Raw genomic sequence first — 18,333 nt, forward strand, 5'->3', positions numbered from 1 at the left:
TAATCTCTGTAGTTCTGCTGTTCTGTTCATATTTGAACCAGGCCTGTAATAAGTTCAGGATCTGAGTGTGCACAGCAGAACCCATACTGTCCGTGAGCAGGTTATTGCTAATTAAGTGTTGCTTAATACTCCTGCTGATAACCCATCCCATCACTTTACTGATGATGAAAAGTAAACTAAAAGGGTGGTAATTGGCCAGTTTGATTCATCCTACTTTTTATGTGCAGGGCATACCTGGGCAATTTTCCAAATTACTGGGCAGTTGCCAATGTTGTAGCTGTACTGGAACAGGTTGGTTCAGGGCATGATAGATTCTGGTACATGTCTGGAGCATACCATAACCGAATGCTGTCAGGGCCTGCAGCATTTGTAGTATATCCAGTACCGTCAGCTGTTTCTTAATGTCCTATGTGTTATGAAGGCGTAAGGGGTACAGTACCTTTAAGAGAATTAAAAGCTAGCAGAACTACCTGTGTTCTGAATAAGGTAACAATGTAACATTTGGTCGACCAGCTAATTAGCTGGGTTGCCTGGAGACAACAAAACAAATTCAAATCTGGCCAATTAGTTTAAATTTTGCCCAAAATACCAAATTCAAATCAAGTTTGAATTTAGTATTTTGACAACATTAACACCAATGAAACAATCTGATGGTTTGGGGTATAAAACTGAAACAAAATTGAAAAGCGGGGGGAGAACTGCCAAAAGACCAACAGATGTAGGTTGCTAATAAGAACTCTGAGAGGTACCTGCCTAGAGGCCTAGAGAAGGAGTTTGCACAGAGAAAAGCATCAACACTGACCTGGAGGGCAAATCTACAAAGGAAGATACAAAGGGAAGATTTGACAGCTGCCTGGTTTTGAAATTTGAATTTTTGGTAAATATTAAACAGGTGTTTTATCGGACAAGTATTATAGAAGAGAATACTCTTCTTCGGGTACTCTTCCTCCTCCTCCTCTTTTCCCCCCCCCCCCACTAATTTAAACCTGTAACAGAAAAGATTTATCTCGTGCAGTAATCTGTGAAAATGTGAGAGGCCAAGCACTATTTAAAGTAAAAATTAACAACTTTATTTCTTCATTTAAACTGATTGGCCGAGTTTGAATTTGTTTTGTTGTCTCCAGGCAACTCAGCTAATCTAGCTGGTCGACCAAAGTTTACATTGTTACCTTATTCAGAACACTTGTGCTGTATCAGATAGCTCTGCTAGCTTTTATTTCTTTTAAAGGTACACTACCCCTTACACCTTCATAACATATGACATGATCTTGAGTAGGCTTGCCCACCTCTCTGAGTTGTTTGTTGTATATAGTATACAGACCTGCAAGATGGGAAAAAATGCATTTTTCGGTTGTGATGGAGAGAATCTAAGCGCACTGCTTGGAAATGCAATCATAGCTGGATCTTTTGATAACCATACATAGTTGAAACAAGCACTGCATGGAACAAGACTTAGATTAAAAATAAGTCTCAGAGTGGAACCAGTCCAGAGTGACAAGTATGTTGGTGTGCTGACTCCCTGTGATATCTCCTTTGATGTTCTTTATGTGTTGAGCTATCTAAACCCAGTTTTCTGTATGGACTTTGGAGATTGGATGGGTCATGTTTAAATCAAGTGTCAATGGGTGAAAGGTTTTTTGCTTTACGATCCCTTCAGCGACTGACAACGTTTAGAAAGATATTTGAACTTCCAGTGACTGTAATTTTTTAAGACTTTCACTGTACCAAACTGAAAGGGCTATTGACTAAGCATTGTTTCATTAGGCAACTTGTGCTCTAAATTACAGAAAGGCTCACCCATTTACCATCCTAGACCAAAGCTATTCTCAGCACCCTTCTTGTTTTCATTGTTTTCCCTGACAATAACTTATAATCTCAGAATTGATCTTCATGGTGAGGGACCAATTCGACCAAACAAGGAGAATTTTGCTGTGTTGCTCAAACTCTCATGAAGTTGGCCTTTTGAATTTGAGTACAAGCTCTTAGCAACATTTCTTTTGGTGACTAACTTATGCCAGTTGTATATACCTGACTACATGCCCTTAAAAAATATGCCTTTGATATTGCATAGAATTTGACCATTGGGCCTAACTGGTCCATTGTGGATGTTTACATTCCATGTAACCTCAACCCACTCCTTTTCGTCCAACCCTATTAGCATATCCTTCTAATCCTTCCTCCCTTGTTTTTATCTGGCTTCCTTTTAAAGCGTCCAGGATATTTGCTTCAACTATGTAGCACATTCCACAAAACAACCACTCTGACTAAACTTTCTCTTGATTTTCTGATTAGATTAATTCATCAAAACCGAATATTTTATGATCCCAGGTCCTGTTATACCCAGGATGGAAGGACCTTCTTCATATCTTTTACTGTTCTCCCAAAATATTCTATATTCACAAAATTTGTAAAGGTACATGAACTAACAGCGCAAATTTAACATGACATAAAAGTGCAAGAAAGATAGTTTCATTAGGTGCCTTACTGTACTTAGCATGACAGGCAATGTACATTTTAATTTCACAACAATTATTGTATAAGCATAAACTCCAAGAGGTTTTTACATGTTTACAGTCCCTTAGTATGCAGTGGTAGGGGGGCCTTAGAGTGTCACCTTGACCCGTTGACACTTTGCAGGTGCTGACCAAAGCTTTGGTATGTCTGTCAGCACATTATGCTGGATATTATTTTTTGTGTCCCACATACTGTTATTTTTGCATGGAAATACCTAATTTTGGGCAGATCGAAGGACTGTCAAGTTATGGTCCTCAAGCAGCAATTAATGTTTACCCCTGTATGCATTCATTGGATAGCCTATGGAGCACCGAACCCAGCGTTATGGAGCTGTTCAACATGAATATCAACAAAAAACAGTGTTGAGTTATTCCAGACGTACACAAAGGCATATTTACAAAAGGAGGTGGGCAGTGGTCCCTTCCCCACCACAGAATCCTTAAGGAAAACTACAGGGGTACTGAATCTCCAGGTAGGGCAGAACAAAACCGGCATGGGGCCATTTTCAGTAACAGTCGAGCTACATTTTGGAACTGTTTGAAAGTTCAGGTGATGCAACCTTTGTCATATGACTTCTACAGATTATTCAGGAAACCATCTATGACAAATGACTACTGTTTCAAATGCTTTATAGAAAACTATTGAACTTGACTAGGAATTTTGTTCATCCTACTGTCACCTTTGTTTTGTAATTAATCAAATTAAAGTGGCTTAAGTTGATCCATTGACTAGCACTGAAGTCCTATCTCCAAAGATTTAATTTCATTAGACTTCAAAAAGTTGATCAAGTTACTTGCACACATTAAATAGTGAATGTGGTTTGGGGAAAAAAAGGTACTTTGAAAGGTTTCCTCATGATATATGCATTATTAATTATTTTTATTAACAATATTAAAACCTGCATAATAGGAAATACCCATTCAAAATGGCATTGATTTTATTCTTTGCCAAATTAGTGTATTTATGTTAGATTTTGATATCCCTGGTGTTTTAACCCAATGTGACATTTGTTTGCTTATGCTGGACATACATTTTTCTGATTAACTTTTGAATGCTTGTCAATTTTCATTGGGATCAATGTTTCATAATGTGAATATACCCTGAGCAGACTGAGAAATGTTGAAAAAACATTGCGATCTTGGATATGCATTTTAGTAAGTGAGATTTTGGCAGTCCGCCGACTGTGTGTGGACGATTAATTATAGTTTCCTCTGAACAGGTGGAATCTGGTCATCACTTGTTTTAAGTAATGAAGTGACATTTGCAATTTACGAATCTAAAACCAGCATGTCCAAATCAACAGAGCCCTTGGAAATTGTGACAATGCATGTGCAATTACCCTGTCTGTTCATGTTATGAAAATCTGAAATATGAGTTTATAATATTTGGACATCTAGACCTTGAAAGAAAACTTTGCGAATAAAAGGATACTGGTTGTTGTAAAGGAGAATGCTGCATTTGTAAATAACACCAGCTGCTTTGGTAGAGTCAGTAAGACTGCAATCATTTGAGAAAGGACTCGGGACCGAGTGTTTGGGTGTATTGGAGCCATTGGATTCAAGCACAGTGTGAGTTGAGAACTTAACTGGAGCAACAGTCTTTCTTTGAAACCCATCTTTTCAAGGTTTGAGATATAAACCCATTGCACTGCCTCACTTCCATAAATGGAGGGTTCCTACAGGAATAGTCTTCATTGCTGCAACCCAAGAATTCTTGAACGGGAATCTGCCACCTCTGAGTCCAGATATAGTAATTTTTACCTGATCCAGGACGAATCCCTAATGCCAGCAGTTTGTGGGCAAAGTGACTTCAACTACTACTTAACATTTGGACAATCGGTGAATAATTCTGTTTTTTTTTTAATTTAATTATTGACTTGGCCAGTGTATTTTTAAGATGACACTATGCAGAGATTTTATATTTTTGATTATATATACCTGTTATTTTTCAAGGGCGGTAATTGTATATATTTGCATGATTTAAATCTTTTGTAACCATTCTTATACCTTTGCTTGAGTAAGATTTTTGTTCACAACAGTTAATTTCTTTGTTATGTAAAGAGCCTGACTGAATTGGTTCTGGCACTGAGCTATGTACAGGCTGTATATATAATTGCCAAAATCTCTTCTGTTTTAAACTCCGACTTTGTGACCAGTGGGGGAGATAAGACCAGGATAGGGGTCAGTGCTCCCCTCCTAATTATGTCATAACTCTTTTAGTACTCTAGATCAAAACCTTTGGTTCCTTGGTGTTGCCTACCTTAAACACCATTATTTCCTTTTTATATATGTTAAATTCAATATGTTGTTCCTTTTGACTAATTTTAATTATATGCTTATATAGAGGTTCAAGTTTGTCAACTATCAACTCTTCTCATGGAAGAATTTCCCGAGTATGCTTAGCAATTTTACGGTGCAAAGGAACAATCAAAAAGGCCACGCACACATTTATATAGATACATCAAAGCAATATCACATTCTTTTAAATCATATTTAGCATGAGAAATTTGGAACATAGCAACAGAAGTGGGACATTTAGTGAGATTGTTGGTGATCTGTAAAAATCTGTGGAAATCCAAGTGTTAATTTGATATTCTGCAAAATGCTGAGCTGCCCATTTCTATGTTTTCTGTGCTCGGGTGTCTGAAATGATCTGTATCTTTTTAAATCTTCTTTCAGTATGTTTTTTGAATGAGTTTACTATCTAAATTTTTCAAATGTGGGTTCTCCCAAAACTATGAACATCTGAATCCTGATTGATCATATTTCATAATGTTTTATGGATATGTCTGTTATATGCCAATTTGCTGAAATATTTATTTTTAAATGATCTCCTCAGCAATATCTTTGGGCTGCGGCCTGTTGATTATGCAAATTCAGAAGAAATGATAGCAGCTTTACATCACTCCCCCAAAAATGAGGATCCAGTTGCTGAGCACTGCTTTGCAGTAAGTATTCAATGATAGAATGTAATCCTTTTGGTGTTTATGGATTTTAGTATCCAATAACTACCTATTCATTATTGTTAATTGTCTTTAACGACAAAAACTTAGTTTATTACCGCAATATTCTATAAAATAAATCTTTTAATGGATGCTTAAATGAAAGTCTTAGACAACACTAATATTCGAAGGAGCTAATTTAGTTTCTTCAGTTGACTGATGTGCAATTCCATGTGGACTTTTATTGCATCATCCAAGGATGAATATGGATGGTAGCTGCACATTATTCAAATATATCAGGTGCCACAGATTAACCCAGTCTTTAGCTATCCACATGCTTTCAGTAGAGATCACTGGATAATAAATAGGAAAGGATGGCAGCAGCACAACCTCTATTTTCTTTTTAGGTTGTGTGGAATGATTTGTTGAAATGCTCAACATCGTGGTTTATTTATTGCCTGACAACATAAAGGGGCACATGACAGCACGTTGCTGGAGCTTACAGAGCACATTGGGTGATGGGGGAGGCCTGGAACACTCTGCTTCAAAGCATGGCAGAGAGTTGCATTGTAAAGAATATTTGACATTCTGTGCTACACGCCTATAGCAGGAAAGTAGAATTAGGCATAAAAGCTTTCTGTCTGCTGGTACAGACACAATAGGTTGTACACAAATTTTCTGTTTGTGATTTGTTTCCTTGGCTTTTTTTTCCTCCTCCCTCGTCCCTGGCCCAGATTTTACAGGCTAGCTAGAATCCGATAACATCATTAAACAGTGGTTAAACCTGGGCTCAAATCAGCAAAACACTGTTGAATTTGTAGGTTCTGATGCAGGATCACGAGACTCAAAGAGTTAACTCTGCTTCTCTCACTGCAGATACTGTCAAATCTGAGTTCCTTCAGCAATTCCTATTTGTGTTTCAGCATCTGCAGTTTTCTATTTTTATTACATTGTGGAATTGCCAGCTATTGCAAGTAGCTATGTTTCTATCCTATTCATCCAGTTTGTTTAAAGCATGATTAGCAATATTACTGACATGACAGCCAAAGGAATAGTACTTTTGCAGTCAAGCTCTTTAACATTTAGAATCTTAGAAGTACTTGTCACTCATTCACTGTTAAGGTTAAGTTAATCCAAGCATTCTATTATTCTTAAACTAGTATCAGAGGAGGTATAACTTGGTTGCAAGTCCATTGTGCTCAGTTCCAGGGTGTGTTCACGTGTTTAATATTGAAGAGTAGATTCTTAGTGGTCCAGCATCTATCTGTACAGATGTTTACCTTAATCAAGACTAACCAATTTCTATGTCCTTGTATTGGATAGGTGACTTCAAACCAGAGAAGAGATGGACCTATTGTGTTACTGGGAAGTGATCTCCTTGGAGCCAAGAAGAAAAAACTTGACAAATTAGTAAAGCTGTTGAAAGCTGGGAACTGCACTGAATTTAATACCTTGGGTATGTTTCATTACATAGGCATGCCAAATGCTAACCCTAGTTGTTTAATTGTATAAGATCATACTTGGATGGAAATGCCATTATTTTCTATAGTTTTATTTATGGAGTTTAGAAATTGAAAATAAAATTGGATTGTTATTTGAGTGTTACATCATCAAATTATTTGAGGTCCACAAACGTATAATATGGGAAACAAGATGAACATTGGAGCAGCAAAGACTGTAAACTATGCTGCAACATGAACTTTCATGGGGATATTTCATAAGTGAACGACAGATCCATAACTGCATAAAGTGCTGCTAAAGGAGTTAGTTTATACTAATTGCATCTTATGAATATAAAAGCCATAAACAAATTGCAAATGGAAAAGAAAAATGAACAGAAAAGAATAAACTGGCTTGAAGAGAGGGAACAAAAGAATGATTAGATTCCCTACAGTGTGAAACAGGCCATTTGGCCCAACAAGTCCACACCGACCCTCTGAAGAGTAACCCACCCCCCTCTGACTAACACACCTAACACTGTGGACAATTTAGCATGGCCAATTCACCTGGCCAGCACATCATTGTATTGTGGGAGGAAACTGGAGCACCCGGAGGAAGTCCACACAGACACTGGGAGAATGTGCAGTTGCCCAAGACTGGAATCGAACCTGGGACCCTGGTGCTGTGAGGCAGCAGTGCTAACTACTGAGCCACCATGCCGCCCTAATGATGGGAGAGATACTTTCAACACCAAGGGATTTAGGACATGGACGATCTCAAACATTTAGTGCAAATAAGCCTTTAACTTTTGATAAATTCATACTGTCTTCACATCACCCAAAACCATGTGCTTGCTTGTAGAGGTGAGAACAGCAATTAAAAACTCCAAACTGGAGTAAAATTCTGGCTCAATTCCTCTTATTCCACCCATGCAGCTAACAGTACTAGTTTAGGAGCTCTCTCTGATTCCCACGATCCTAAATCACCCCACCCTTTATAAGATATGATCTGCACTCCAACCAAAAAAAGCTCAGGCCATGTGTGACAGAAAGAAGAGGAAGGTGCTTTGCTTGGTTATAAATTAATATGTATTATAAGTCTCCTGGATTTATGGAATTGGTAGTTGATGCTACTTCTCAATGATAATGTTTGCTCAGGATAAATCGGACAGATCAAGATTGTGTGCCTTGGTTTTTATGAGAGGCACCAGGATGAGAAGCATGATTGAACACGGCTGTAGCATGATCAGTTAAGCTGATTGACAAATTGTTCTCAGTCATTCAGAATGGCAAAGGATTCTGCATTAGTGCTGGAGTGATTAATGGAGAAAGTGAACTATAGTCAGCGCTATGTTTGAATATTGAGTTGCCAGAAATAGTGACTGGCAGGAAAGAGGTCAGTTGAAAGATTTTGCATTTATTTTATTAGAAGTGAATCTTTTTAAAAAAAAGGCAGATATTTTTCACTTATGAAAGATCAAATTCAGGTTCAAAATACAATGTATTAGGAAAGAGAGGAGAGTTAAGAATAACATAGGCCCATTAAAGATGAAGATAAGGAATGACAGACGGTGTATGATTACTTTTCATCAGTAGTTGAGGCAAAGCTATCATGCTGGATGTCCCAAGGAAACTAATATTGAATCATGTATTGGATGATATTTACTGAAATTAATGTGAGTTGGATAAGTGAATCCAGATTCCATTCTTGTATCTTGTTTACCTTTATTTAAGTGTTGCAGTGTAATATGCATAATATCTTCGAACTTGGCATGAGTTCCTCACACGGTACCTGAAGCCGTAATTGAATCAAACGTACCTATATATTCAAATCTCCTTACTTTCATTTGCTCCGTGATTGTCTAAAAGTTTGTACATGCCTAATATGCTGCATCGTCATTTTTTTTCTGTTTGTCCTCCCCTCAGCAATTTTACCCACTCCCACTTTTGGCCTGTGCTAACTGCGTTTCAAGCTGCTAATTTAATAATTTGCTGAGCAGATCACAGCCTTCAGTTTCTGCTAATTTAATCATGCACATGGTATCATCTGCTCCAACTGTCCTTTCTGCTCAATATCAATTTAACTCTTTACTTGCTGTTTCTCAACATTCTTGCAAATGTTTTCCTTGTTTCTTCTCTCAAAATATCCTCACCCTTCTTCAGCCAAGCCCCCTTTACTATCCATGTTATTTGTTACCCTTTACACATTCTCTATATCTCCTTTACAATACATTGTTCTATCATTACTTATCCCAATGGAACTGTACCTCTTATTTCTTGATTGTCTCTCTTTCTCTCGCTCCCCACTCTCTTTTTCCTCTCCTCTTCCCCCTTTGCTACCCTTCCCCCGTGTTTTCCATTTTGCCCCTGCTTCACCTTTTTCCTCTCCTCTTCCCCCTTTGCTACCCTTCCCCCCTGTTTTCCATTTTGCCTCTGCTTCACCCATTCCCCCCCACCCCCCATATTTTGTCACATAGCACTGGCTTCAGACTTGGTCATTCACTGCTCCTAATCTCCCTATAATCTCTATGCACTGTCATTATCACCTCTTTATTGCTACCTTTGCTTCTGGAGCCATGACTCACCTTCTCTCAGTCTAGTATAAATACCTGGTAAAAACAATGACTGCAGATGCTGAAAATCAAATACTGGATTAGTGGTGCTGGAAGAGCACAGCAGTTCAGGCAGCATCCAACGAGCAGCGAAATCAACGTTTCGGGCAAAAGCCCTTCTATTTCTCCTTTTTTTAGCTTTCACGAAGGGTCAGTTAGACTCTAAACGTCAGCTCTTTTCTCTCCTTACAGATGCTGCCAGACCTGCTGAGATAATCCAGCATTTTCTCTTTTGATTTCAGATTCCGGCATCCGCAGTAATTTGCTTTTATCCAGTGTTATTTTTACATAATGTTCCCCTTGATCTTCACAAAGGTATTACTAATATTAACAACGCTTCTAATATTAGATTGAAAGCAAGCAAAAAAAAAGCGTAAGGTAAGAATTGGAAATTGTGCTCCAGTCTAGGAAGGGTTTAGAGGGATATGGGCTGGCAAATGGGACTCTATTAGTTTAGGATATCTGATCGGCATGGATGAGTTGGACCAAATGGTCTGTTTCCGTGCTGTACATCTCTATGACTCTATACGAAGGGAAAGCTAAAAAGAGATAAAGTAACTAAGCAAAAAGATAAAAATGAATGTAAAACATTATAGATGTATAACAGGCCTGTAAGATTCATCTAAACATGTGGCTCACTGTCGTGGCCAGAGTATCATTTTTAAAAATGAGCTAATTCATATTTCACCCTAGTATATGAGGACCAAATATTCAGTTTGCTTTAATTTACTTTTCCAAGCCCATTTTTAGGACTTATTTTGGCTACCATGATGCCATATATAGTTTTCTTCTCTTTTCATGTTTATAGAGGTTTGCAGGGTAATGAGAGGTGTAGATAGCCAGAGACTTTTCCCAGGGCAGAAATGGCTATCACAAGGGGTCATAATTTTAAAGTGATTGGAAGAATGTATGGGTAATGTCAGAAGTAGGGTTTTTTTTACACGGAGAAGGGTGGGTGCATGTAACGCATTGCCAGTGGTGATAGTACAGTCAGAGATATTAGGGACATTTAAGCGACTGCTGGACTAGCACATGGATGGCAGTAAGTTGAAGAATATGTAGGTTAGGTTGATCTTAGGTTAAGATAAATGCTCAGCACAATGTCTTGGGATAAACAGCCTGTACTGTGCTGTACTTTTCTATGAATTGCCAATTTCTGAATGGGTTTATTTTAATTCATACATAATTTCATTTGGATCTTCACAGTTCCACTCCCATTACAGCCACCCCTGCATCCCCCTCCCCACCTCAATGTATGTCCAGTATTATTTTATCAACTATTGAATAGATGATTTATCAGGCAGGGTGGTTGTCTTTGGAGATATTCTGTGAACATCGCTCATGTTTTCTGTTGCTGTAGCTATGTGAACTCAAATGACTGATGTAAATTATGAAGGATGGTGATAGTTTCCTGAAGAAGGGCTTATGCCCGAAACGTCGATTCTCCTGCTCCTTGGATGCTGCCTGACCTGCTGCGCTTTTCTAGCAACACATTTTTCAGCTCTGATCTCCAGCATCTGCAGTCCTCACTTTCTCCCTGGTGATAGTAATTGACAATCCTATTGGATAGAAATTCTACATCAGCCTCCCTCTGACTGGTATAGCTCTAAAAGCCATGACACTGCCTGGCAGGGTCTTGGCCCAGTCTGCAATAGTCTTGACCCAATCATCCATTCCTCTGTTTTGGTTGATCTTAAATCCAACTCTCCACTCCATAGAATAGAAACAAAAGTTGCTCCAAGAGGAGGTCATGGTCTTCCATGGACTCTATAGTAATAGATCAGTTTGTATTGAGTTGCATTGTGTTGTAAGCTGGACCTCATCTGCCATGTACTGCTGGAACAGTGAGAACAGGGAAGACAGGAAGAGGAACATGACTATCATTTTGCATCAGATGCTCATTAGCAAAGCTAAAGGGGAAGATCCAAACTGAGGTTAAAAACAAAAATTGATGACAGGCATCCTGAAGTGGATTCACATGATACCACACAAAAAAAAAATTCCTGATAAGTTGACTTGGAGTTATTGAAAGTCCACAACCAGTGACTCATTGGTGTGCTATGTGCAGTTCTTTGCCTCAGTAATGCTGTCATTTTGAATAACTAAATCTAATTGCTCCTGAGGTAGACTCATGCCCAACATGCTGATGCCCATTACTACCATGAACTCTCATATAGTGCAAGAATGTTTACAATCAGATTACAAGAATAATGTATGTTTTCATGTTAGTCCCTTCAGACCTGATCCTGAATAAACAAGTGACAAATAAAAATCATTGGCTCTCTGAAGAATTGAAGGATTAAGAGGATTACCTACAAGGTTGAGTACAATTTGTGACCTGTCTCTTCTAATTGAAAGAGTTAATAGGAACTGCAAAAGGACTGATTGTTCTCTATTCATGTAGTGACATGACCAGGCTTTTGTCATTGATGTTTGCAACAAGGAAGGAAATTCCATGTTGTCACTGCACATTGATTTTGAAGGTAGAAGTATACAGCTTCAACTCTTACTTTTGTTAGCTCTCTTTGATTTCGATGAAGAATTTGTCAGACATGAAATTCCTTGATGTCTGTAGTTACTAACACATTTAGCAAATGTCATATTCGGAACATGTTTGTCTAAAAGAACGAGCTTTTCAGATTAAAGTTTAGTCAAAATGTAGGGGCTTAACATCTTTGTGACTAATATTTTGAAGCGGTAAAAATCCAGCCAATTCCATTGACTCACTGTGGCAAAGTTGCCTGACCAAAGACTGTTCCCACTAGGTCCAGCTCAAAAGAATCCAGAAGAACTTGCACAGACACAAGCTGAACATCCTCCTTTAATGATGTGCCATTCTATGATTCTATCAATGGTTAGGTTTTTAGCAAAACATGTTTAACTTCAGGTTATAAGAACAAAGATTTATTGATTAAAAATTGGGAGCTGCACTAAGACAATTCCGATGGCATTGTTAATATTAACTCATTTATCTGTCTCTTTTGAACAAAATCTTAATATCTATATTCTCCAGTCTCTGCCACCAATCCCATATCCAAGGAAGAGGATTAAAATATTGTGAATTTAACCACCTATATCACCATCATCGCTTCTCTAGTCATGCTGGGTATATCCTATTTAGCCCCATAACATTCTTTCTTTGAGTGCTCAGTAGCATTTTGTGTCCCTCTTTATTTTTATCTTAAGTAGCTACTCTGTCCTCCTCATTGTGCAGAATACTGCAAAGTACATATTTAGTTCCTCATAGCTACTGTCAGCCTCCACCAGAAGATCTCCTTTCTGACCTAATATTTACATCCTTTCAAGAAAACATCTTTTAATATGTAGGGAAGGGGGTTAGGTAGAATGTAGATAATGCTCAAGGGACTAAAGTTCAAATCCCTCTTTGGCATCTGGTAGAATTGAAATTGAATTAATAAGCCTAGAATTAAAATTCATTTGTCATAAAAACCCATCTATTTCATTGAAACCATCTGGAAATCTGTTGTCCTTAACTAACCTTGCCTGTATGTGACTCCAGAACCATAGCAATGCTGTTAACTCTTAGGCACCCTTTGAAATCTCTCAGTTATATAAAACCTATCCAAAATTTTAAAGAAGATAATTAATGAAACCACAGGAACCACCCAGTATTAATACACTGGAAATAACAATAGCAAATGATAGCCCTGTCGACTGTCATGTCTTTACTAACATCTGGTTTTGTGCCAAAATTGAGAGCTGTCCTATACACAAGTCAGCAACAATTGGACATTGCCTATAAAAAATGATTCAAAGTGTATGATTTTGTCCCAGACACCACAGTAATCATCCCAAAGGTTTGGATTAGACATCCAAAAAGTCTACACTACACAATCAACAGTGTCAGTCCTTGATCGCTGGTTAGTGGACTTGGAAACTTCAGCACTGAGTAATAAGGTGGCAGCATTGTAGGATGCTGCAGCCAGAGCTCTTCTGTTCTGTCCGATCTTTTTCTTTTTGTTTTCTCCCTCTGTCCTCCCTTCTCTAGGCTGTGGACAACTGGCCTCTAAAACAGGTCTGTGGGGCTGCCTGCGACCAACTGCCAAGTGTAGAACATGGTGGCAGTGGCCAGTGGTCAGACAACATGGAGGCCCTTGCGCTGGTTCTCTTTGGAGAGAGACTGTGATGTTTGTCTCTTTAACTTTGCTTCTTGTTTTTCTGACTTATGGTTATACTATGTATAGCTGTAATGTAACTTTTTTTTCTTCTCTCTAGTCTGTAACTGAGAATTTTACCTAAGATCACACTGTAAGTGGCAACTTATGAACTTCTCACTGTACTCACGTTAGTATGTGACAATAAAGCTATTTCATTTCAATTCAAGTGCCCAATGTATTATACTGCCATCAACCAAATCTAGCAAATTTCTCAAACTAATTCAATGAGTCAAAAAGTTTGCTTTTGGAGAAGTACAGCCAGTCAGGCAGCATCCAAGGAGCAGGAGAGTCAACATTTCGAGCATTAACTCTTTATCAGGAATGTCACATTCCTGATGAAAGGCGTATGCTCGAAACATCAACTCTCCTCCTCAGATGCTGCCTGACCAGCTATGCTTTTCCAACAGCACACTTTTTGACTCTGATTTCCAGCATCTGCAGTCCTCGTTTTCTCCGAAATCAGTGAGAGCCCAACTCTTGAGCAAAGTTTCGTGAAGAGCAACCATGTGCGCAGAGTTGATGGAACTCTACCTGAGGCCTTGAAGCGTGATGGTCCAGCAATACATGCCAAGCTTCTTGAATATTTTTTATGGCTTGCTGGGAATAGGATGGGGTTTCACAGAATGCTTGTGATGCATTTATCATCACCTTGTGCAAAATCTAAGGAGAAAAGTCGGGCTGCTGTAACTACTGTGGACTCGCCCTCCTTTCTATTGCTGAGAAGATCCTGGTTCAACAGTTCTGAACAGGCATCTGCCTGCTATTGAGAGAGAAAACCCCACAGAAATCCAGTCCAATTTCAGAGCAACCAAAGGCACCACAGACATGGTGTTTGTACACAATCAAATTCAGGCACAGTGTTGTGAACCAAACAAAGGCCTGTCCATTCCATTTACTGATCTTACGAAGATATACCAGATTGTGAGCAGTGATGGACTTCGGAAAATCCTTGAAAAACTTGGGTTACCACTCAGGTTCCTTGTCAGGCGAAGCAATTTCATGAAAATTAGAACAAGCAAGTCGAGCATAACAGTGGCCTCTCAAGTCCCTTCTGAATCTCCACTGGTATGTCACAAAGATGTGTGTCTGCCCTGACCTGCCTTATCATTATGTTCAGCATAATGCTGCTGCAAGCAATGGCAGACTTTAAGGAGGAAGGTTATGTACAATTCTATTCTGGTGTAGTCTTTTACATCATGGGTTTCTTCAAAATCTTAAAAAAAACAAATGAAAATTATTTATGAAGCTATGAAATTATTTTTACTAATAACTGCACTCTCCTGCCCAAAGCTGGTCAGACCTGCAAAGCATAACTGCATGTTTTTTTGAGGTGGCATAATTCTTCAGACTGAAAGTTAGTTAAAATAAAACTGAAGTCTTGCATCGACCTGAACCCCAAGAAAATATATAGACCACAAGCATTGTAATTGAGGCAATTGAGCTGGAGTCATCAAAGCAGTTTACCTATTGAAGGAGTATCATCTTGTTTGATATCACTGAAATGAAAGTGGACAGTAGGCTTTCAAAAGCAATCAACATGTTTGCAGACTTCATCAACAATTGTGTAGTGATTATCTCCTCAGTACAACCTAATCTCAAATATCTACAATGCTATAGTCCTCAGCTCCTTTCTGTGTGGCACTGAATTATGGGTTCTGTGCCAATCACATGCACTCTTTCTAGAGTGCTTCTTCCAGTTCTGACTCTGCAGTATCTTCAAGGTATGTTTGTAGGACCCTTTTGCAAAGTTCAAGTCCTGGAAACAACCAGCATCAACATTGAGATCATTCCCTTGCAAAGGATTGGGTGAGTCATTTTGCCAAGATTGTTGACAGGTGCCTGCCCCCTGATAGTGTTGATGGTGAACATTGAAGGATACAAGAAACTTAGAAATGTCAGTAAGTTAAAAATGGTGAATGGTCACTCTACTAATTAATGATGGATTCGTACAATAGAGAGGGATGTCTAAAGTCAAAGATATCAGGACGTAGCAGCAAGTCAGGTAGAGATGAGAAATTAGGCAAAAGTGAGGACTGCAGATGCTGGAGATCAAAGTCTACTTTAGAGTGGTGCTGGAAAAGCACAGCAGGTCAGGCAGCATCCGGGCATCCTGCTCCTGCCTGACCTGCTGTGCTTTTCCAGCACCACTCTAATCTAGAGATGAGAAATTATTGAGTCATGAAGCCACTTGTAGAGTACTTTACAGGCTCCATGACATTAACTATGTGGTAAGTCAGAGTATAAAAGAAAATAATAAGAGCTTATCAGACAGGTACGGTAATAATTTTGAAAGATGTTGAGCTACATGTCGACTGGAAAAACTAGGAAGGCAACTACAGACTGGATGAGTTCATAGAATGTTTACATGATAGTTTCCTTGAGCAGGACTTTCAGTAGGTAATGTTATGGACCAGATACATCCTCCTCAAAATGTGTCAAAGAGAAAGCCTAGACTCTAACTTTTATCTTATTTAAATACAAGTGTAAGGTGTCTTCCACATATGATTCGCTTGGTCAAACTGCTTGGCTTTAAGCAAAATACTTTATTCTTACACCACAATTAAAATCCAAAAAATAAGGAAGTATTGATGTAACTTTAACTCTAATGAAATACTTAACAAGAGAATATATTATTAAACTACTACTCATCAACTGTTCCAATTTAGCAGCATTCCATAAACATACCCTTAGGTAAAGGCAAATTGAGCAACACAGATTTTCCCGTCCAGGAGAAAGGGACACTGAAAAAACAAATCTAACAACAAAGAAAAATCTCGAACTTTTAGCTGCAGCACAGAGAGATGTATGTAGCAGCTTCAATAGCTAATTCTAAAAAGCTCCCAACTTTAACAGAAAGCAAAACTGAACCCTGGGTATGTGTGAGCCTAACTCCATGCACTCATCCTTCTTTTGTCTAATTTTTTTTTAAAGGCAGCCTGGGAGCTCAAAGTTGTTCACCCACTGCTTCTGAAGCAGACATTCCGTAACCATTGGCAAAAAATCTCTACAAACGAAACAGCACGGAATAAATCCCTGCACCATTACACTAACCAGAGAGCAACCTATACTAAACCTTGGATTGTACAACAAGATGGGGTTAGTTAATGACTGCATTAAAGAAGGCATCCCTAGGTAGCAGCAATCACAATATATTGAATTTTACATACAGCTTTAGGGAGGTTCCCAAGACTAATATATTAAACTTAAATGAAGGCATGAGAGCAGAGTCAGCAAAAGTGAATTAGCCAATTAGACTCGGGGATAGATCATTTGAGATGCATTGGCAGAAGTATTTAAGGAGATATTTCAGAATAGGTAAACTCCAAAGAAAAACAAAAATTCCAAATGGAGAACTCACCAGCTGTGGTAAACAAAAAATATTAAAGTGGTATTAAACTTGAAGAAAAAGCATACAGTTACACAAAGATAGGTGGCAGGCCAGAATATTGAACAAATTATTAACAGCAAAGAATAACTAATTAATAAGGAGGGACAAAGGGTAGTGTGAGAGAAAGATGGCTAGAAATATAAAAACAGGTAGGTTTCTGTAGGTTTTTTATAAAGCGAGCACTGATTCTACAGAAAGTGAGCTGGGGAACTAATAATGGACAATAAAGTGATGGCAGATTAATTAAACAGATAATTTTGCATGAGTCTTTACTGTAGAGACGAAAGTGAGGACTGCAGACGCTGGAGATTAGAGTCGAGAGTCTGATGCTGAAAAACCACAGCAGGTCAGGCAGCATCTGAGGCGCAGGAGAATCAACGTTTTGGGCAGAAGCCCTTCATCAGGAATTTCCCAAAATGTCAATTCTCCTGCTCCTTGGTTGCTGCCTAACCTGCTGTGCTTTTCCAGCACCACACACTCCACTCTTCACTGTAGAGAATTCGAGTAACAGAAATTGTTATAAAACAGGAAATGGAAGGAAGGGAAAGCAAGGTAGGGTGGGTGAGAAGGAAAAGAATACAATCACCAGAGACGTGATACTGAGCAAATTATTGGGGCTGCAGACTGACAAATCTCTAAATCCTGATGGACTTTGTCCTACAGTCTTAAATGAAGTGATTAATGAGATAGTTGACGCAATGATTTAAACTTTACAAAGTTCCTTCAATTTGGTGAATGTTCTATGAGATTGTAAAATTATAAATGTACTCCTTTATTCAAAAGTGGAGGGAGTCAGAAAGCTGGAAAGTGCAAACTAATTAACTTTTAAAGCCTATCAAAGGGCAAATGTTAAAATCCATCATTAAAGACCTTATAGCTGGGCACTGAAATAAATTCAAGATAATTAAGCAGAGTCAGCATGGTTTTGTGAAAGGGAAATCATGTTGACCTAGTTTATTGAAGTTTATTGAATAAACCAGCTTGTGCTATGTATAAACTGGAACTGATGGATGTATTATACTTTGATTTCAAGCTGGCATTTGATAAGGTCCCACAGAAGGGATTAATGCAGAAGTTAAAAGTTCATGATGTGTTGGCATGGATAGAAGATTGACTAGTTAATAGGAAACAGTAGGAATAAATATTTTGTTAACTGTTTGGCATGATGTGTAATGTGCTATAGGATTCAATGCTGGGTCGTTTTTACAATTTATAAATTACACGTGGATGAAGAAGCCAAAGATATGATTGTTAAGTTTGA

General features: G+C 38.4%; 1 protein-coding gene across 3 annotated transcripts in view; it reads left to right on the top strand.

Moving 5' to 3' along the window:
* Positions 1-18,333, top strand: part of bard1 (BRCA1 associated RING domain 1) — a 175,034-nt gene that overhangs the window by 122,866 nt on the left and 33,835 nt on the right. For all 3 annotated transcript variants that reach the window (XM_072578614.1, XM_072578615.1, XM_072578616.1), the window contains 2 exons: positions 5,353-5,461; positions 6,779-6,911. In XM_072578614.1, coding sequence (XP_072434715.1) covers positions 5,353-5,461; positions 6,779-6,911 — 242 coding nt within the window. The remainder of the gene's footprint in view (positions 1-5,352; positions 5,462-6,778; positions 6,912-18,333) is intronic.

This window comes from Chiloscyllium punctatum, chromosome 10 (assembly GCF_047496795.1).
Source record: "Chiloscyllium punctatum isolate Juve2018m chromosome 10, sChiPun1.3, whole genome shotgun sequence".
Lineage (NCBI taxonomy): Eukaryota > Metazoa > Chordata > Chondrichthyes > Orectolobiformes > Hemiscylliidae > Chiloscyllium > Chiloscyllium punctatum.